Below are 22,391 nucleotides of genomic sequence, written 5' to 3'. Positions count from 1 at the left end.
CATAGAACACATCCCTCTTCCATGTGTGTAAGAGGGAAGCATCAAACATCAAAGAACACAGAGGACATTAAAGACATTAAAGCAGCAGATACAAGCAGACACTTCTACATACAGCTATGAATAAAAAATAAAAGAAACATATCCACTGTGGTGGCCTCTGCGGTGTTCCACGGCATCGTCCGCTGGGGAGGAGGGAGCATGGCCGGAGACAGGAGCAGACCCAACTAAGCAACCAAGACAACCGACTCCACTCTCGGCCAGTGTCCAGTCCGCATGGATGAGCGAGGATACGTCCAAGGTGACTGAGGTGTCCGACACCTGCTCACGCAGCCAAAACACCGCGAAGCCTCTCCGTCCCGGCGCTCAGTGCTAGCTCCGCAGCCCTGTCCCCTCATCCGCATCTCCTCCAGTCCCTCCAAACCAACTCCGGTGTAGCAGAGACCCAGCAGCTGGTCTCCATGGCCAAAAGGCTCCCGGGAGGCAAATCCAGAAGTCCACAAAAAAAAGCACCACAGAGGTCACAAAAGTGCCACCCCTTGTCACACAGTCCCAAAGGGTCCCGGACCAAAAGGCAAGAAAATATAATAACACATGAAAACAAGAGGGAAACACAAAAGGAGGACACAAGAGCACAGAGCTCCTGCCAACAGCAGCCACTACAGCAGCGCCATCTTGGAAAAATGTGTGACAATGAGTGATGCTTTAACTTCACTATGACTAATTCCTTTGTAATGTAAAAGTTGGGCCTCGCCGTCAAAAAGGCTAGGAGCCCTTGGTTTATGTGCTTTATTTTTCAGCAATTTTATTCATTAAAAGTGTGCAGAAACATTGCTCCTCTCATATGGCAAACACAGATCCAATTTAAGGGTTACGCCAAAAAATTTAACTGTGATTGAAGGGAATTCATTTCAAACATTTCATCTTTCCATAAAAAGATCCTCTTGTTAAAATTTCATTTCCCTCCCAGCAAACAGAGTGCGACAGGGGGCGTTCAAAAGCATCAGTCATTGAACAGGAGCAGCCAGCACGGCGTCCAGGGCGTTCTGAGCGTCCGTGATCTGCTGATGCAGCCTCTGCTTCATGGCCTCGTTCTGCGCCTTCTTCAGCATGTCCCGCATGTCACTGATGGCCGCCCGGTAACCGGGGGCGTTGTGAAACACTCGGATGGCTTTGTCGCCGCTGCACGCCAGGAAGCGGCCGCTGACGTCGAACCGGAGGTCCGTGATCTCCTCGCTGTGCACGCCGAGCAGCAGCTCCTCCTGCTGCCCGGTGGAGGCGCTGTACATGGTCACGTTGCAGCCGTCGCTGATGGCCGCCACCCGGCCGTCGGGGGACAACGCCGCTCGGCTGCCCTCCGACGACTTGCATGGAACGGTTCTGAGGAGGTAAGGGTCCTGCTGCTTTTTGTACTCCACGTTCGTGTTCCACAGCTTCCACGTCCCGTCTTTGGACACGGTCAGCATTCTAAATAATGAGAAGAAAGTCCAATGAGGTATGTAACGATATAACAATGTCATATCAGTTATTGTATGTGCTCAAAAAGTACTTATACACAAAATATTTTTCACTAAGTTCTTTTTTTTTGTATATAACTAAAATAAAAAAACTGTTAGAAAACCCTCTATTTCGCATATTTTGTGTTTCTTATTATTCACTAATCCTACTCTGTTCAGGGCTCGAAGAATGCACATAGGGCCGGGCGATACGGCCTTTTATTAATATCTCGATATTTTTAGACAATGTCACGATACACGATATATATCTCGATATTTTTGCCTTAGTCTTGAATTAACACTTGATGCATATAATAACAGTTGTATGATGATTCTATGTGTCTACATTCAAATATTCTCGCTCATACTGCGTTAATATATGCTCATTTAAAAATTTCATGCAGAGGGAAATCACAACTAAGTCAATTGACCAAAACTGTAATCATTAAAAAGATATTAAGCAGTGGCACAAACATTCATGTCATTTCCAAAACAAAAAGTGCAAGATTGTCACAGACATTTTAAAACAAGCTATTAGTGCACTTTTGTGCATGATGTCACTCAGATGACATATCAAAACAATAAATTAAAGTGCACTTTTTGTACAGAACCCCACAATAGTTTAAAACAAATAAAGTGCACTTTTGTGCATGATGTCACTCAGATAACATATCAAAACAATAAATTAAAGTGCACTTTTTGTACAGAACGCCACAACAATAGTTTAAAACAAATAAAGTGCACTTTTGTGCATGATGTCACTCAGATGACATATCAAAACAATAAATTAAAGTGCACTTTTTGTACAGAACGCCACAACAATAGTTTAAAACAAATAAAGTGCACTTTTGTGCATGATGTCACTCAGATAACATATCAAAACAATAAATTAAAGTGCACTTTTTGTACAGAACGCCACAACAATAGTTTAAAACAAATAAAGTGCACTTTTGTGCATGATGTCACTCAGATGACATATCAAAACAATAAATTAAAGTGCACTTTTTGTACAGAACCCCACAACAATAGTTTAAAACAAATAAAGTGCACTTTTGTGCATGATGTCACTCAGATGACATATCAAAACAATAAATTAAAGTGCACTTTTTGTACAGAACGCCACAACAATAGTTTAAAACAAATAAAGTGCACTTTTGTGCATGATGTCACTCAGATGACATATCAAAACAATAAATTAAAGTGCACTTTTTGTACAGAACGCCACAACAATAGTTTAAAACAAATAAAGTGCACTTTTGTGCATGATGTCACTCAGATAACATATCAAAACAATAAATTAAAGTGCACTTTTTGTACAGAACCCCACAACAATAGTTTAAAACAAATAAAGTGCACTTTTGTGCATGATGTCACTCAGATAACATATCAAAACAATAAATTAAAGTGCACTTTTTGTACAGAACGCCACAACAATAGTTTAAAACAAATAAAGTGCACTTTTGTGCATGATGTCACTCAGATGACATATCAAAACAATAAATTAAAGTGCACTTTTTGTACAGAACGCCACAACAATAGTTTAAAACAAATAAAGTGCACTTTTGAGCATGATGTCACTCAGATGACATATCAAAACAATAAATTAAAGTGCACTTTTTGTACAGAACCCCACAACAATAGTTTAAAACAAATAAAGTGCACTTTTGTGCATGATGTCACTCAGATGACATATCAAAACAATAAATTAAAGTGCACTTTTTGTACAGAACGCCACAACAATAGTTTAAAACAAATAAAGTGCACTTTTGTGCATGATGTCACTCAGATAACATATCAAAACAATAAATTAAAGTGCACTTTTTGTACAGAACGCCACAACAATAGTTTAAAACAAATAAAGTGCACTTTTGTGCATGATGTCACTCAGATAACATATCAAAACAATAAATTAAAGTGCACTTTTTGTACAGAACGCCACAACAATAGTTTAAAACAAATAAAGTGCACTTTTGTGCATGATGTCACTCAGATAACATATCAAAACAATAAATTAAAGTGCACTTTTTGTACAGAACCCCACAACAATAGTTTAAAACAAATAAAGTGCACTTTTGTGCATGATGTCACTCAGATGACATATCAAAACAATAAATTAAAGTGCACTTTTTGTACAGAACGCCACAACAATAGTTTAAAACAAATAAAGTGCACTTTTGTGCATGATGTCACTCAGATAACATATCAAAACAATAAATTAAAGTGCACTTTTTGTACAGAACGCCACAACAATAGTTTAAAACAAATAAAGTGCACTTTTGTGCATGATGTCACTCAGATAACATATCAAAACAATAAATTAAAGTGCACTTTTTGTACAGAACCCCACAACAATAGTTTAAAACAAATAAAGTGCACTTTTGTGCATGATGTCAGACAAGATATTTCAATAACTGTCAAATAAAAATGAGCTGCATAATAGGAAATCAAATAGTGTATGTCCTTCACCATGTAGTAGGTTACTGTTGTTGACTATTTTTTTTATACGGTGTTGATGTGGAAATGGTTTCCTCGGCATTTTGTTGGTGTGGCACCAAACAGAAATGTTGACATGCAGAGTTTCAAGCACTCTTCATTCTCTAGCAAGTGACTGTTCAAATGATGCTACATTAGTAGAGCTGCTACTATTTGTACGCTTTTGCCACATGACATACTACGGTTGTCTGTTCGACATCTTGCCGATTGAAGCCAAACCCCCGCCAGACGATGGACCCCCTGCTGTTTTTCTTGGGAATTATTTTTTCCTTCATTTGTTACCAGATTCGGACCTTCTTTCTCTCGTATTAACACTCGCACCACTCCGCGAGCATCACAGCTAATGTTACCATGCCGCTACCTCTCTGTTCCGCGAGGGCATATGACGTCGTATGTGATGTATGTCAGAAGGTGCGCTTGTTTATGTCTATGTGAGAAGGAGACACAACAAAGAGTGGGAAGAGCCCATAGTGTAATGCCCACAGCTAAAAACAGCTGTGTGAGAACATATATTTGAATATCACGATGGTCATTTTCTATAACGCCCAGCCCTAAATGCACCTTAAAAACACAGAGTATAGAACGATCTCTCTTGTTTCAATGTACACAATCAAATATCTTGGCTGCTCAGACAGTAATGTGTTCATTTCAGTTGAGATTGGGGTATGTCGTTTCTTAAATGGAGAAATACGTTAATGTCTCTTGTTTTCATGTTAGCATTTAAGCTAGCGAGCAGGCGCCAGTCAGTCTGTGAGCAACGTTGGTCATCTTCCCTTGAAAATGTAATTAAGTAATTGAGTTAGCAACTCAGATACGTCTTTGTAAGAGTAATTAGTTGCTCAGTAAAGTAACCGATGTCATTTTTTCCTTTCGTTATTTTATACGCTATTAAGTCAAATAGTTCGGAGAGTGGCCGTGCCAGCAACCTGAGGGTTCCTGGTTCAATCCCCACCTACTACCAACCTCGTCATGTCTGTTGTGTCCTTGAGCAAGACAGTTCACCCTTGCTCCTGATGGGTTGTGGTTAGGGCCTTGAATGGCAGCTCCCGACATCAGTGTGTGTGAATGTGGAAAGCGCTTTGAGTACCTTGAAGGTGGAAAAGTGCTGTACAAGTATAACCCATTTACCATTTAACGTCAAAGATGTTTACATAACCTTGTGAAGGATAAAAACATTATATAGGGTATTTTAGAAAATTTGGCATTTATCTGAACTGTGCCATATGTTAAGCATTGAAATAAAAATGTATAACAAATATATTGTAAAGTAACAACATTACTTAAAGTACAAAACACAATTCGGTATTTAAAAATTTAAACTTACGTAAACAAAACAAAAAAACATTTGGCCTTGAAGTAGTAACAATTCTCTGCACATGTAGCGCAACAGCCTGAAAGAACTGAGAAAAATTGAGAAAGTTTTGGGCAAATAAATGACATGCATTGAAGTAAAATGTTTAAAAACGTTCCTGGATGACATTCTGACAACAAAGGTAATACTAACTGTCGGGAGTAATACCCCAAGTATCAATAAACACGTCATCTGAAAAACTTAATGCTGTTTTTACGTCCAACGCCAGCTACAGATCAACCGTGGAGGGTGTTGGTCGATATCAAATCGTTAAAGCCATATTGCACACATACCACCATTCATAGGTAACAACAAAACAAAAACACTATCTTACCACCCAGCGCAATGTTCCACACAATCGTCCGTTAAATGGGTTGTACTTGTATAGCACTTTTCTACATTCAAGGTACTCAAAGCGCGTTGGGCTGCCGGTGACATGAACAGACCCAACAAATAAACCCAGGGAGCCCACTTCATCCTAGGCTGCCCACCAGCCCCCAGGCCAACGTCTGGTCGGCATGGATTAGTCAGCATATTAGGGATGTCTTCCGACGGTAAAATGATCAAAAAACAAACAAAAATCGTGATTGATAACTGCACTTTGATGAACTCACGGACTGACTAGCACCAGCTCGCAAGCTTAAATGCAAACATGAAAACAAGAGACATACCCCATTTCAAACTGATATAAACACATTACTGTCAGTCTACCTCAGGGCAGCTGTGGCTACAAATGTAGCTTACCACCACCAGGTGTGAATGAATGATGGGTTCCCATTTCGGGTATCTAATAATAGAAAAGCAAAGTATAAAATCTAATCTATTATTATTACTGGTGGAGTAACTAAGATATACAAACCCCGTTTCCATATGAGTTGGGAAATTGTGTTAGATGTAAATATAAACGGAATACAATGATTTGCAAATCATTTTCAACCCATATTCAATTGAATGCACTACAAAGACAACATATTTGATGCTCAAACTCAGAAACTTTATTTTTTTTTGGCAAATAATAATTAATTTAGAATTTCATGGCTGCAACACGTGCCAAAGTAGTTGGGAAAGGGCATGTTAACCACTATGTTACATCACCTTTTATTTTAAAAACACTCAATAACCGTTTGGGAACTGAGGAAACTAATTGTTGAAGTTTTGAAAGTGGAGTTCATCAATCAATCAATCAATGTTTATTTATATAGCCCCAAATCACAAATGTCTCAAAGGACTGCACAAATCATTACGACTACAACATCCTCGGAAGAACCCACAAAAGGGCAAGGAAAACTCACACCCAGTGGGCAGGGAGAATTCACATCCAGTGGGACGCCAGTGACAATGCTGACTATGAGAAACCTTGGAGAGGACCCCAGATGTGGGCAACCCCCCCCTCTAGGGGACCGAAAGTAATGGATGTCGAGCGGGTCTAACATGATGCTGTGAAAGTTCAATTCATAGTGGCTCCAACACAGCCGCGAGAGTTCAGTTCAAAGCGGATCCAAGACAGCAGCGAGACTCCCGTCCACAGGAGACCATCTCAAGCGGAGGCGTATCAGCAGCGTAGAGATGTCCCCAGTCGATACAGGCGAGTTCTTTCCCATTCTTGTTTTATGTAGAGCTTCAGTCGTTCAACAGTCCGGGGTCTCCGCTGTCGTATTTTACGCTTCATAATGCGCCACACATTTTTGATGGGAGACATGTCTGGACTCCAGGCGGGCCAGGGAAGTACGGATGACACGATGTCTAATATTTCCAAAAACAATTTGAAATGTGGACTCGTCAGACCACAGAACACTTCTCTTTTGCATTAGTCCATCTTAGATGATCTTGGGCCCAAAGAAGCCGGTGGCGTTTCTGGATGTTGTTGATAAATGGCTTTCGCTTTGCATAGTAGAGCTTTAACTTGCACTTACAGATGTAGCGATGAACTATATTTAGTGACAGTGGTTTTCTGAAGTGTTCCTGAGCCCATGTGATGATATCCTTTAGAGATTATTGTCGGTTTTTGATACAGTGCCGTCTGAGGGATCGAAGGTCACGGTCATTCAATGTTGGTTTCCGGCCATGCCGCTTAAGTGGAGTGATTTCTCCAGATTCTTTGAACCTTTTGATGATATTATAGATCGTAGATGTTGAAATCCCTAAATGTCTTGCAGTTGCACTTTGAGAAACGTTTTTCTTAAACTGTTTGACTAATTGCTCACGCAGTTGTGGACAAAGGGGTGTACCTCGCCCCATCCTTTCTTGTGAAAGACTGAGCATTTTTTGGGAAGCTGTTTTTATACCCAATCAGCCTGCACACCTGTGCGATGTTCCAAATAAGTGTTTGATGAGTATTCCTCAACTTTATCAGTTTTTATTGCCACCTTTCCCGACTTCTTTGTCACGTGTTGCTGGCATCAAATTCTAAAGTTAAGGATTATTTGCAAAAAAAAAAAAAATGTTTATCAGTTTGAACATCAAATATGTTGTCTTTGTAGCATATTCAACTGAACATGGGTTGAAAATGTTTTGCAAATCATTGTATTCCGTTTGTATTTACATCTAACACAATTTCCCAACTCATATGGAAACGGGGTTCGTACAATTGTCTACATTAAACCTGAGTGATCAAGGAATATGAGACATAGGTGTTTTTACGGTGCGTTCAAGGACTGTTGAACAGAGTAGGATGACACAATGCCTGCCAGAAATAACAAGTAATATATTTGTTACATTACCTTTGAGAGTCATTGGAGAAGGCAAACGCGTGGACTCCTGCCGAGTGTCCCTTCAGCTCAAAGGCTCGCGCCACCTCTTTGAACTCGCCCGTCTTGCCGAAACACACCTCCCACACTTTGACGTCAGGCGTGAAGCCGCAAGACGCCACAAACCTGCGCACGGGCAGAGGACGAGGAGAAGGCGGTGGTGGTGAGGAGGCAATACGAAAACCAACCTGCCACACGGGGAAACAGCGGCGTAGGAATTGGTCATCTGGTTGGTGTTGATGGAGGCCAGTAATTCTCCTTTCAGGTCCCAGATGTTAATGTTGGTGTCGGATGAGGCGCTCATGATGAACGTGCCTGCAGGAAACGAGACGGTGTGAAATATTGAAATATTCTCTCGGTTTTTACCGGTCTCTGCGATGCCGATGTTGAGGATGCAGGCCTTGTGTTTGGGCGGGAAGTCCTCGGCGGCCCCTTTGAAGCTCATGGAGCCGTCCTCCTTCCGGCTCATCTTGAAGACTCGGATCGTGTCCCCGTTGGCGAGCCAGGTGATAAAGGCCTTGGAGTCCGGGCTGAAACGGACCAGCGTGGCGTGGTCCAGGTCCACATTGGCCCGCATACACTTGTGCTCTCGCTCAAGGAAGTCTTTGGTGCTCCAGATCCGCACGGTGCGGTCGTCGGCACAGGACGCCAAGTACTTGCCGTTGCTGCTGAAATCCAGGCACGTCACATTGCCGCTGTGGCCCTGAAGGACGCAGATAGTTGACGTGAGCGGACCACGATACATGCCTGGGCGATACATCGATTTGGTCGATAAATTACATTTTTTCAATTGCAAACGATTAGAACAATAATTTTCTCCTCTTGCTCCGGCAAACTTTTCTTCCTCCATGAATTTCCCTAGCCCTCGCCTGACCCCTTACTTCCTTAGCCTCTTTAGGCCCAAGCTCTTTGTTTACATGTTTTTTGTTATTTTTCTTTGCTATTTAGGCTTATTGGACCCTAATTAAAATAATAACTAAAAATCATCTTTTGATAAGATGTACTTAGTCCATAAGTACACAAACGTGTACTTCATATGTAGTGACATGCTAATTTCTATTTTTACACTTTTTGGTTCCAAATTCCATTGTATGTTGTACTCTTTTGACCCGACCTGATAGCAGTATAAATAAATAAATGATAAATGGGTTGTACTTGTATAGCGCTTTTCTACCTTCAAGGTACTCAAAGCGCTTTGACATTACTTCCACATTTACCCATTCACACACACATACTGATGGATGGAGCTGCCATGCAAGGCGCCAACCAGCACCCATCAGGAGCAAGGGTGAAGTGTCTTGCTCAGGACACAACGGACGTGACGAGGTTGGTTCTAGGTGGGATTTGAACCAGTGACTCTCGGTTGCGCACGGCCACTCTCCCACCGCGCCACGCCGTGGGAGAGTGGCCGTATAAGTGTCCGCATGTCGACATAAGACCTCAATTCAGTAGTGTATACAATTTTGGAAATAACAGCTAAGAGGTGCTGTCCACGCATGTGGCCACGAAGGCCTTTAGAGGCCAATTAGGTGATTCAAAACATGGCTTATGCCAACAAGAGCGGGTATAGCTCGGTTGATAGAGCGGCCGTGCCAGCAACTTGAGGGTTGCAGGTTCGATTCCCGCTTCCGCCATCCTAGTCACTGCCGTTGTGTCCTTGGGCAAGACACTTTACCCACCTGCTCCCAGTGCCACCCACACTGGTTTAAATGTAACTTAGATATCGGGTTTCACTATGTAAAGCGCTTTGAGTCACTAGAGAAAAAGCGCTATATAAATATAATTCACTTCACAAGAACGAGACGTTGGTTCCAAAGAAAAGAAAAGTGTTGTTAGTAGTTTGGTCTTGCGGCAACAGGCGTGAAAAAACAACGGACTGCACGCTGCAAAGTTTGTTTCAACAAGGCAGCAGCACAAACTTATTCCAGCATCTGAAACTGAAGCCTTTGATTGATTGATTGATACTTTTATTAGTAGATTGCACAGTACAGTACATATTCCGCACAATTGACCACTAAATGGTAACACCCGAATAAGTTTTTCAACTTGTTTAAGTCGGGGTCCACGTTAATCAATTCATGGTACAAATATATACTATCAACATAATACAGTCATCACACAAGTTAATCATCATAGTATGTACATTGAATTATTTACATTATTTACAATCCGGGGGGTGGGATGAGGAGCTTTGGTTGATATCAGAACTTCAGTCATCAACAATTGCATCAACAGAGAAATGGACATTGAAACAGTGTAGGTCTTATTTAGTAGGATATGTACAGCCAGCAGAGAACATAGTGAGTTCACATAGCATAAGAACAAGTATATACATTAGAAATACATTTGAGTTGTTTATAATCCGGGGAGATGGGATGTGAATGGAGGAGGGTATTAGTAAAGTGTTGAAGTTGCCTGGAGGTGTTGTTTTAGAGCGGTTTTGAAGGAATATAGAGATGCACTTACTTTTACACCTGTTGGGAGTGCATTCCACATTGATGTGGCATAGGAAGTTGAGTGCGAGAAATACAACTCTTTATGAGGCGAACAACATCGCAAGAACAAACTCCAATTAAAAAGCATCTCACTATAGTGAAATCATTCACACATGATACCATGTATGATGAGAAAGTACTAAAGCAGTCGCTCTGCACACCGCCAAGATGTGTGAATGGAAAAGCCTGCGTTTATCCACTTACTAAAACTATTACATGATCTTATTAATGTTTTACATTATTTTTTATTTGCATACAAGGTACACTACATTTTTAAGGACTGAAGTATTTTATTCAAGACAGAAGTTTTAAGTTTGCATTTTATCAATCTCAATGTTTGAGATGATTATTTGCATGCAATTTGCAATGTTTTTGTTTTGAATTTAAGACAGACCTATGGCTTCAAAAAGGAAGCTCTTAATTTAGTTCTTTGGAAAAAGATTTCATCAAAAGTACAAATTCATATCTGGTATTGCAATCTGCTAAAAAGGGGAAAATGTTGAATTTTTTTGGTGAATAAAATTGGAGATTTTATTTTTCGGCCGTATCGCCCAGGCCTACCACAATAATATGCATAGTTAGTGAAAGGAAGGTAATGTGTGCTATTTAATGTGCACGCATCGCACCTTCAGTGAGGCGGCCAACAGTGGATGGCTGAAGTTGTGCTGTGAAGGCTTGTCTTTACGACTGCGCTGCTGCTTGTCCTGCTTTTGTTTCTTTGCCGCAACACTCTTTGTGACGTTGACTTCAGCTGGAACACAAAAAACAGCAGGTCTCACGGTTTTAATCACACAGGTATAATGTACAAATTTTTTTTTTTCATCATTTATGATTTTTATGTTAAAATGTTTCCCTTTTTGTGGCTCTGTGTACAACTGGCACAGCTGAGGTGGCAGCAGGTTGCATCAGCTCTCTGCTACTTTAACATCTCTGATGTCCTTTGTCTTCTTTAATGTTTCCCTTTGTGGACTTTTGACAAAAGGAGCATTTAAGGCCCATCTTAAATCTCATTTGCATACTCTAGCTTTTAAATAGACCCCCTTTATAGACCAGTTCTCCCGTCCAAAGGCAAAACCCTGTAACTCAATTTTGGTCAAAACTGAGCTGATAATAATTCTGGAGTTCCTAGGTGTTATGCTTTACATTAGTGTATGCGATATTGTAATTTGTTCCGTAAGTAAGCAGTTACACGCATGGCAGGACCTAGCAACTACCACATAACCGCGTAGATACAACAGAAAAACCTAGTATCTCAAGGGACCAATCAGAGCTTCTTTGTCAGTCGCCTTATTGTCTTTAATGAGACATTTGCACCAATGGGGGCCGACGGTCAAACTGATTATGTGATATTATGGCACGAGGGGATATTTGGAAGATTGGCCCAGGACGTTGCAAGCACCTTCAATTAAATGTAGTGTTCTTGATTCTTTCCCTTGCATACTCTTTTGGGCAGATAACTGTGGAGGTCAAAATAAAAACTGGACGCTGTACGCGGCTCTTGTCTAATGTGCAAACGCAGAATGGGGCCCAGCCGAGATTGTGATAAAATATCTGGAGAAAGGGCACACGTTCATGAGAGCAGATTCAATCCATGGCTCAATCGGCAAGAAAATGAAAGCTCAAGAAAACATCTATACGTTTGATGACTTTGTAGATCTTTGTAAGACAGAATCAAGATAGATTGATTTTCCTTTGTTTTCTCAAAATCAGCTAGAACGGAGTTACTAGGTTTTGCCTTTGGACGGGAGAGTTGATCTGCCATTTTTCTTTTCTGCTCTTCCCCCCTCTCCCTTGTGGAGGAGGAGGGGACACACACACACACACACACATGTCCGGTGGCCATAGATGAAGTGCTGGCTGTCCAGAGTCGGGACCCGGGGTGGACCGCTCGCCTGTGCATCGGTTGGGGACATCGCTGCGCTGATTACCTGTCCCCACTCGGGATGGTCTCCTGCTGGCCCCACTATGATGTTAGATCCACTATGGATCTGACATCTGCGGTACTCTCCAGTTTTCTCATCGTCAAACCAACTGGGTTGAGTTTTTCCTTGCCCTGATGTGGGATCTGAACATAAGATGTCATTGTGGCTTGTGCAGCCCCATGAGACACTTGTGATTTAGGGCTATATGAATAAACATTGATTGATTGAAGGAGTACAGCGCAGACTAAAATGGCGGACTTTGGGTACATTTCTACCATGTATGAAAAATCTGCTGACAATGGCAAAAAACATCACCAATAGGGCCAAATCCAAACAGCTAATTTCCCAGAGGTATGAAAGAAGGCAAGATTTTTTTTATAAATATCCCTGCAATGGCTCCATGGTTTAGGTAAAGTTGATCAGGATGTATGCAGATCCCAAACACACAAAAACAGGTACCTCTTGCTGGGTTACCTATGACATCACTCTTGTTTCATCAGTTTCATTCACATAAGGGTCAGCAAGCTTGAGTGTAGAAATAAATCAAGTGAGACACATTAAGTTAATAAATGAAGAGTTTGAGCTACATTTACTGTGCTGTTCAAAGTATTTCAAATGATAGGAAAAACTTTTTAACAGAGACCTGACAGAAGTTGTTCATAAACGGAATATAAAATCAGGGAAACCGAAAGTGCGTCAGAGGAAATGGCTCTCAAAAGTATCACTTTTATCATCTTATGCAATACAGTCCGACCATGCTTGTGTCGCCGGCCATAACTTGGTCAAAGCAAATGTTGGTGTCAGTATTCGATTTGTTTGACAAATTTCCTGTGATGCAATAAAGTTTATTCTTTCCAAAATAGTGTTTGAGAGCAGAACTTAGCATAAACAAAGGACAAAAGATTTGAGACCAGAACTAGAATATGCCCGTCAAATACATAAAAGTCTTTCAAGTGGCAGCGAGCTGTTGGAGATCTTTTTTCAGTCTGTTGTGGCCAGTGAGTGCCCTGTACTTTGCGGTGGTGTGTTGGGGGAGCAGCACCAGCAAAAGGGACTTAAACCGGATTGACAAACTGGTCCGGAAAGCTGGGCACACTATTGGCACGCAGTTGGAGGCGTTTGTGTCAGTGATGGACAGGAAGACACTGGACAAACTGCTCGCCATCATGGACAATCCTGCCCACCCACTCCACCAGACAAATGAGGGACAGCAGGGCTCATACTCCAACAGGCTCCTTCAGCTTTGTTCCCACACTGTTTGATTCAAGAACTCCTTCATTCCACACTCCATCCAGCTGTATAATCACTCGCCATACAGCACTAGATGATATCAGTCTATTACCTGACACCTTTTATGTTAGCTACCTTATATTTTCTTCTGGATCTACTCTCTATTTTATACTGCCCTTTTTTTGGCTGCAGCTGTTACATATACTGTAATATTGTTCATGGTATTTATTATATATTTTATAAACAAAAAATATATAACAAATATCTCAGTATACATTATATACTGTATATATATGTAAATATTACATGTTATATTGCTACTATAGTATATTTAAATGCCATTATGGTAAATGTTTTGTCTACTTTATACCTGCATTATCCTCTCCGCAATATAGAAAATGACTATATCGGGATATTCGAGTATACGTTCTCAGGCAGTTGCTTTTAGCTGCTGGCATTACACTACAAGCTCTTCTCACGCTTTCTTGTTTCTCCTTCTCACAGACACTTAAACAAGCGCACCTTCTTACATACGTCACATACGTATACGCCCTCGCAGAGCAGATGATGCAGCGTGGGTAACATTAGCTGTTTTGATTGATTGATTGATACTTTTATTAGTAGATTGCACAGTACAGTACATATTCCGTACAATTGACCACTAAATGGTAACACCCCAATAAGTTTTTCAACTTGTTTAAGTCGGGGTCCACGTTAATCAATTCATGGTAATGTGATGCTAGCGGTGTGGTGCGAGTGGTAATACGAGAGAAAGAAGGTGCGAATCTGGTAACAAATCAATCAATCAATCAATGTATATTTATATAGCCCTAAATCACAAATGTCTCAAAGGAATGTACAAACCATTACGACTACGACATCCTCAGAAGAACCCACAAAAGGGCAAGGAAAACTCACACCCAGTGGGCAGGGAGAATTCACATCCAGTGGGACGACAGTAACAATGCTGACTACAAGAAACCTTGGAGAGGACCTCAGAAGTGGGCAACCCCCCCCCCCCCCTCTAGGGGACCGAAAGCAATGGATGTCGAGCGGGTCTAACATGATACTGTGAAAGTTCAATCCATAGTGGCTCAAACACAGCCGCGAGAGTTCAGTTCAAAGCGGATCCAAGACAGCAGCGAGAGTCCCGGCCACAGGAAACCATCTCAAGCGGAGGCGGATCAGCAGGAAGGAAGAAAAATCAACTCCCCAAAAAAAACAGCACGGGGTCCATAGTCTGGCGGTGGTTTGGCTTCAAGTGAGAATATGTCTCACTTGAAGTCTGTAATTTGTCAAGTGTGGGGCAAAAGCATTGATAGAAAAAGTAGCATTACTGCTAATATGTAGCATCATTTGAAAAGTCACCCGCTAGAGAGTAAGGAGTGCTTGAATCTCCGCATGTCAACATCTCCGTTTGGTGCCACATCAACATTTCTACATCAACACCGTATGAAAAACCCAAAGATTTGATTTCCTATTATGCAGCTCATTTTTAATTTGACACTTATTGAAATATCTTGTGTGACATCATGCACAAAAGTGCACTTTATTTGTTTTAAGCTATTGTAGTGGTGTTCTGTACAAAAAGTGCATTTGAATTTAGTGTTTTGATATGTCATCTTTGTGACATCATGCACAAAAGTGCACAACAGTTAATACACATGCTGTGGACCTGTCCCAAAATAAAGACATATTGGGAAGGTATATGTGAAGCACTCTCTTGTGTACTCGGGGTTTGAAATTACATTGAATCCTCTTTTGCTGCTTTTTGGGGTCAATGAGGATGGGTCTGGATTACCTGTCGGTGGTCGAAGGCTCATTGCCTTTTTTAACCTTATTAGCGCGCCGCTTGATCCTCTTGAAATGGAAGGAAGCTGCCCCACCCACAGTTTCACACTGGGTAAAAGATGTTTTATATCATCTCAAACTAGAGAAAGTTAGACTTGTGATGAGGGGTTCTGAAAGGAAGTTTTATCGGGTGTAGAGGTGTTTTCTGACCTTTTTTGACTAACCATCAACAAAGGTACAACAGTGACTTCTATTTTTTTAACAGTATTCTGGTTGGTTTACATACTGAAGGTCTACGTACAGTATATTTATGTTTTATGTCATTACTGTATAAGTGACAGACTATCAATCAAGGTTTACCTATATAGCCCTAAATCACTAGTGTCTCAAAGGGCTGCACAAACCACTACGACATCCTCGGTAGGCCCACATAAGGGCAAGGAAAACTCACACCCAGTGGGACGTTGGTGACAATGATGACTATGAGAACCTTGGAGAGGAGGAAAGCAATGGATGTCGAGCGGGTCTAACATGATACTGTGAAAGTTCAATCCACAATGGATCCAACACAGTCGCGAGAGTCCAGTCCAAAGCGGATCCAACACAGCAGCGAGAGTCCCGTTCACAGCGGAGCCACCAGGAAACCATCCCAAGCGGAGGCAGATCAGCAGCGCAGAGATGTCCCCAGCCGATACACAGGCAAGCAGTACATGGCCACCGGATCGGACCGGACCACCTCCACAAGGGAGAGTGGGACATAGGAGGAAAAGAAAAGAAACGGCAGATCAACTGGTCTAAAAAGGGAGTCTATTTAAAGGCTAGAGCAGGGGTGCCCATTACGTCGATCGCGATCGACTGGTCGATCTCGGAGGGTGTGACAGTCGATCTCAAGCCAGGCATTAAAAAATAGACATAAAAATGAGCAATCATCAATCATACCAAGACTTCACTTTCGTCAGTTGTTTGACATTCTCGGCACCCGAGGATCTTATGAGATGACGCTGGCTGCTGCGAGCTCATATTTAAGAAAAAAATCACTAACAGGGCGGACGCAGAGAAACACATTTTATTTCTAGAGACTCCGTACCTACTGTCAAAAACTCTAAAGACCGACTGCACAGTTCCTGTCTTCACCATAAAAGACCTGTTTCATCCTGCCTGTGCTAACAAAATAAGAGTCTCAGAAAGCTAGCGTGCACAAGCTAGCAAGCTACGGAGTTTGATTCCAATGTATTTCTCCCCCGCCCTCAGCGACCGCTTTCTCACTTGCTTGCCCACCCGCACAGTCACTGACGTCACTCACCTGCTGCCAGACATTAAAGGGCCACACACATATGCTACTCTCATAACAAAGTGTTTAAAAACGAGTATGCAAGTTGGACAAATGAGATGCCAAATCCAACCACTTTCATGTGGTATTGGACAGAAAGGAGGACTTTTTTTCCCTCCATTTGAAAATGCGGACGTTATCAGCACCACTGTCTAATTACAATCAATGCAAGTCATCAGAATCAAATACACCAACTTATATTCTTGTCTTCATGAAAGAAAGGAATCTATGTGTGTTAAACATGCTTGTATTATCATTAAACACCATTAACTTGTTAACAAAAATGTCTCTTTCATAAATAAATAAATATAAATAGGAATGAGGTAGAGCTCCTCGACTTGGTCAATTGAAAAGTAGCTCGCCTGCAGAAAAAGTGTGAGCGCCCCTGGGCTAGAGTATACAAATGAGTTTTAAGGTGAGACTTAAATGATAAGCAAGGTTTAGGTTTTTTTTGTGTGTGTTGCTTTTTGAAGTGGATGTTTTTTTATTTCTATTTTAGATGTATTTGATTTAATTTAATTTTTCTCTCTTTGAAAAAAAAAAAGTTTATTGCTATTTTTCTGTTCTGTTCAACTCTGTCTAAATATTAATAAAAAAATCAAACACTAAAAAAACCATACTGGTAAAGTTTATCAAAAAAATATCGTTACACTGTATGCTAGTATCGGCCTACAAATCGATATAATCTGCGTGGTATGGAAACAGTATCGGCCTAAAAATGGATATCATCTGCGTGGTATGGAAGCAATCTGGAATTTATTTTTAGAATTTTGCAACGATTCCCCCCAAAAAGACAGTTAAATGCTACTTAGTCAAAGTTAATTAATATGGTTAAATAACTAGAAAGACTTTCCTGTATTTAACGGGCATATTCCATCAAGCTAACGTCACAACAACAGCTAGCTAGCCTAGCCAGCAATAGCGTGGCTCGTACCGGCAAACTCGCTGGTCTGCTCCGCTTCCTCTCGTAGTTCTTCTTTCCTTTTCCCCACGGCGAACGCCACCAGAACCACCAGAGCGCCCAACAACAAAGTCAACGCGACCAAGGCGACCATCTCCATCTCTCTGCACTTTCTTTCTGCCACGTAATTTGATTCCAACCGCCAACGAGCTTTTTAAGGACGGTTGGCTGTGTCGCCACCTGCAGGCCCGGCGGATTACTGCACTGAAAATAATGAGTAGTTCATCTGCAAAATACTTTTTGGATTGATTGATTGATTGATTGCAACTTTTATTAGTAGATTGCACCGTTCAGTACATATTGACCACTAAATGGTAACACCCGAATACGTTTTTCAACTTGTTTAAGTCGGGGTCCTCGTTAATCAATTCATGGTACAAATATATCAGCATAATACAGTCGTCACACAAGTTAATCATCATAGTATATACAATGAAATATTTACATTATTTACAATCCGGGGGTGGAATGAGGAGCTTTGGTTGATATCATACTTCAGTCATCAATAATAGCATCAACAGAGAAATGGAAATTGAAACAGTGTAGGTCTTACTTAGTAGGATATGTACAGCCAGCAGAAAACATAGTGAGTTCAGATAGCATAAGAACAAGTACCGTATTTCCTTGAATTGCCGCCGGGGTGTCCGCTTACCAAAGGCATGCGGTAAAAGTAAGCATCCATCCATCCATCATCTTCCGCTTATCCAAGGTCGGGTCGCGGGGGCAACAGCCTAAGCAGGGAAACCCAGACTTCCCTCTCCCCAGCCACTTCGTCTAGCTCTTCCCGGGGGATCCCGAGGCGTTCCCAGGCCAGCCGGGAGACATAGTCTTCCCAACGTGTACTGGGTCTTCCCCGTGGCCTCCTACCGGTTGGACGTGCCCTAAGCACCTCCCTAGGGAGGCGTTCGGGTGGCATCCTGACCAGATGCCCGAACCACCTCATCTGGCTCCTCTCGATGTGAAGGAGCAGCGGTTTTACTTTGAGCTCCTCCCGGATGGCAGAGCTTCTCACCCTATCTCTAAGGGAGAGCCCCGCCACACGGCGGAGGAAACTCATTTCGGCCGCTTGTACCCGTGATCTTATCCTTTCGGTCATGACCCAAAGCTCATGATCATAGGTGAGGATGGGAACTCAGATCGACCGGTAAATTGAGAGCTTTGCCTTCCGGCTCAGCTCCTTCTTCACCACAACGGATCGGTACAACGTCCGCATTACTGAAGACGCCGCACCGATCCGCCTGTCAATCTCACGATCCACTCTTCCCCCACTCGTGAACAAGACTCCTAGGTACTTGAACTCCTCCACTTGGGGCAGGGTCTCCTCCCCAACCCGGAGATGGCATTCCACCCTTTTCCGGGCGAGAACCATGGACTCGGACTTGGAGGTGCTGATTCTCATTCCGGTCGCTTCATACTCGGCTGCGAACCGATCCAGTGAGAGCTGAAGATCCCGGTCAGATGAAGCAATCAGGACCACATCATCTGCAAAAAGCAGAGACCTAATCCCGCGGTCACCAAACCGGAACCCCTCAACGCCTTGACTGCGCCTAGAAATTCTGTCCATAAAAGTTATGAACAGAATCGGTGACAAAGGACAGCCTTGGCGGAGTCCAACCCTCACTGGAAATGTGTTCGACTTACTGCCGGCAATGCGGACCAAGCACTTACCAAAGGTATGCAGTAAAAATTAAGAGCTACTGAATATGTCACGTTCGGTGCGCATTGCGATGCGCGGAGGTGTCAACTCAAGATGCATGGGCCCAGACAAGCAAGTTAGCAGCTAGGAGCTGGATTTAATTGATAAAATGACAAAAGAACACCGATGCAAAGACAAAAGAAAGCGCGTGCAACGCACGGGGAGCTAGGCTAACACTAGCACTGGGTAAAAGTCCAAAAGCTGCGCGTGTCATGCGCCCAAAAGCTAAGGTGGAACTTAGCAAGCCAAAAACAGGACCGGATCATCGAACGTGCATGTTGCATAAAGCAAGTGAAGAACTCGGGCAGAACAAAGGGAAGAGGCAGGTATAAATACAGAAACGGTAATCAAAAACAGGTGTGCGCCGGGCGTCAGTGCAGGTGGAAGAAAAGAAGTCGCTATGGTGACGAACACAAACAAGAAAGTGCTCAAATACTGGGATCGGCAGAGTCCAAAACGTGATCAAAACATACACAAAAGCAAACAATAAACGATCCGTGTAGCGGATCGTGACAGAATAGCTCTTAATCTTCTTCCCTTTACGCGATTTCAAATTACCGGTATTGAAATCAGCCTCCTCCATTTTTAAAATGATGACAGGGGAAGTGTCACTCGTGACGTCACGAGTTTGACTAAGCATGCGCTAATTAGTTTGGGAAGCGAGTTCGACCCGGCAGTAATTCAAGTCAGGCGCATACTATATGCCCTGCGGCAATTCAAGGAAATACGGTATATACATTAGAAATACATTTGATTATATACATTAGGTTATTTACAATCCGGGGAGATGGGATGTGAATGGAGGAGGGTATTAGTAAAGGGTTGAAGTTGCCTGGAGGTGTTCTTTTAGAGCGGTTTTGAAGGAATATAGAGATGCACTTACTTTTACAACTGTTGGGAGTGCATTCCACATTGATGTGGCATAGAAAGAGAATGAGTTAAGACCTTCGTTAGATCGGAATCTGGGTTTAACGTGGTTTGTGGAGCTCCCCCTGGTGTTGTGTTATGGCGGTCATTTACGTTAAGGAAGTAGTTTGAAATGTACTTCAGTATCAGGGAGTTGTAGCAGATTTTATAGACCAGGCTCAGTGCAAGTTGTTTGACTCTGTCCTCCACCCTGAGCCATTCCAATTTGGAGAAGTGGGTTGGAGTGAGGTGTGATCTGGGGTGGAGGTCTAAAAGAAACCGGACTAGCTTGTTCTGGGATGTTTGGAGTCTAGATTTGAGGGTTTTGGAGATGCCGGGGTACCAGGAGGTGCAAGCGAAATTGAAAAAGGGTTGAATGAGAGTTCCCGCTAGAATCTTCAAGGTGCTTTTGTTGACCAGAGAGGAGATTCTGTAGAGCAGGGGTCACTAACCTTTTTGAAACCAAGAGCTACTTCTTGGGTACAGATTAATGCGAAGGGCTACCAGTTTGATACACACTTGAATAAATTGCCAGAAACAGCAAATTTGCTCAATTTACCTTTAATAAATAAATCTATATGTTAAAAAAAATGGGTATTTCATGCTGGCATTCCGTCGTACATTTTTTTTCCTTTTACGGAAGGTTTTTTGTAGGGAATGAATGATGAAAAAACACTTAAACGGTTTAAAAGAGGAGAAAACACGAAAAAAAAAAGAAAATTTAATTTTGAAACAGTTTATCTTCAATTTCGACTATTTAAAATTCAAAATTCAACCCAAAAAAAATGAAGAGAAAAACTAGTTAAATCGAATCTTTCTTAAAAAATTAAAAAAATAATTTATGGAACATTATTAGTAATTTTTCCTGATTAAAATTCATTTTAGAATTTTGATGACATGTTTTAAATAGGTTAAAATCCAATCTGCACTTTGTTAGAATATATAACAATTTGGACCAACCTATATTTCTAACAAAGACAAATCATTATTTCTTCTAGATTTTCCAGAACAAAAATTTTAAAAGAAATTCAAAAGACTTTGAAATAAGATTTTAATCTGATTCTACAGATTTTCTAGATTTGCCAGAATTTTTTTATTTTTATTTTAATCATAATAAGTTTGAAGAAATATTTCACAAATATTCTTCATTGAAAAAACAGACGCTAAAATGAAGAATTACATTAAAATGTATTTATTATTCTTTACAATAAAAAATAAAAAATACTTGAACATTGATTTAAATTGTCAGGAAAGAAGAGGAAGGAATTTAAAAGGTAAAAAGGTATATGTGTTTAAAAATCCTAAAATCATTTTTAAGGTTGTATTTTTTCTCCAAAATTGTCTTTCTGAAAGTTATAAGAAGCAAAGTAAAATAAATAAATGAATTTATTTAAACAAGTAAAGACCAAGTATTTAAAATATTTTCTTGGATTTTCAAATTCTATTTGAGTTTCGTCTCTCTTAGAATTAAAAATGCTGAGCAAAGCGAGACCAGCTTGCGAGTAAATAAATACAATTTAAAAAAACAGAGGCAGCTCACTGGTAAGTGCTGCTATTTGAGCTATTTTTAGAACAGGCCAGCGGGCGACTCACCTGGTCCTGACGGGCTATCTGGTGCCCGCGGGCACCGCGTTGGTGACCCCTGCTGTAGAGGAATCTCGTTCTTTGGTTGACCTTTTTGATTACCTTGGTTGCCATTTTATCACAGGAAAGATTAGCTTCTAGAATGGAACCTAGGTGGGTGATCTCATCTTTCCTGGTGATAACAATGTCACCCACTTTTATAGTGAAGTCACTAACTTTCTTAAGGTTGACGTGGGACCCAAATAGGATGGATTCCGTTTTACCTAAGTGTATGGATAGCTTGTTGTCAGCGAGCCCGGTGCAAATATTAAGGAGTTCAGCAATGAGGATTTGTTCCACCTGTGACTTGTCCTTGCCGGATACCAGCAGGGCTGTGTCATGCGCAAACAGGA

At 41.5% G+C, this 22,391-nt stretch overlaps 1 protein-coding gene across 1 annotated transcript; it reads right to left on the bottom strand.

The window, feature by feature from the left end:
- Nucleotides 1-772: 772 nt before the first annotated feature.
- On the bottom strand, nt 773-17,970 carry tbl2 (transducin beta like 2). Its single transcript, XM_061899029.1, has 6 exons — nt 17,787-17,970; nt 11,206-11,330; nt 8,451-8,787; nt 8,273-8,399; nt 8,058-8,210; nt 773-1,464 (listed from the first exon to the last, which is right to left on the bottom strand). The coding sequence occupies exons 1-6, from the start codon at nt 17,911-17,913 to the stop codon at nt 1,005-1,007; spliced, it is 1,329 nt and encodes a 442-aa protein (XP_061755013.1). The 5' UTR covers nt 17,914-17,970; the 3' UTR covers nt 773-1,004.
- Between the last annotated feature and the right edge of the window lie 4,421 nt (nt 17,971-22,391).

The sequence above is a fragment of the Nerophis ophidion genome, linkage group LG04 (assembly GCF_033978795.1).
Source record: "Nerophis ophidion isolate RoL-2023_Sa linkage group LG04, RoL_Noph_v1.0, whole genome shotgun sequence".
In the NCBI taxonomy this organism is placed as follows: Eukaryota; Metazoa; Chordata; class Actinopteri; order Syngnathiformes; family Syngnathidae; genus Nerophis; species Nerophis ophidion.
This window is presented reverse-complemented; position numbering and strand designations above follow the sequence as displayed.

Bases quoted from the DNA above. Each gene is read 5' to 3' on its own strand.
- tbl2 (XM_061899029.1), bottom strand. From the start codon at position 17,913: ATGGAGATGGTCGCCTTGGTCGCGTTGACTTTGTTGTTGGGCGCTCTG. The intron at 11,331-17,786 runs GTACGAGCCACG...TTTGTGTTCCAG, and splicing joins GCAGACCAGCGAGTTTGCCG to CTGAAGTCAACGTCACAAAG. The intron at 1,465-8,057 runs GTAATGTAACAA...CTCATTATTTAG, and splicing joins TTCTCCAATGACTCTCAAAG to AATGCTGACCGTGTCCAAAG.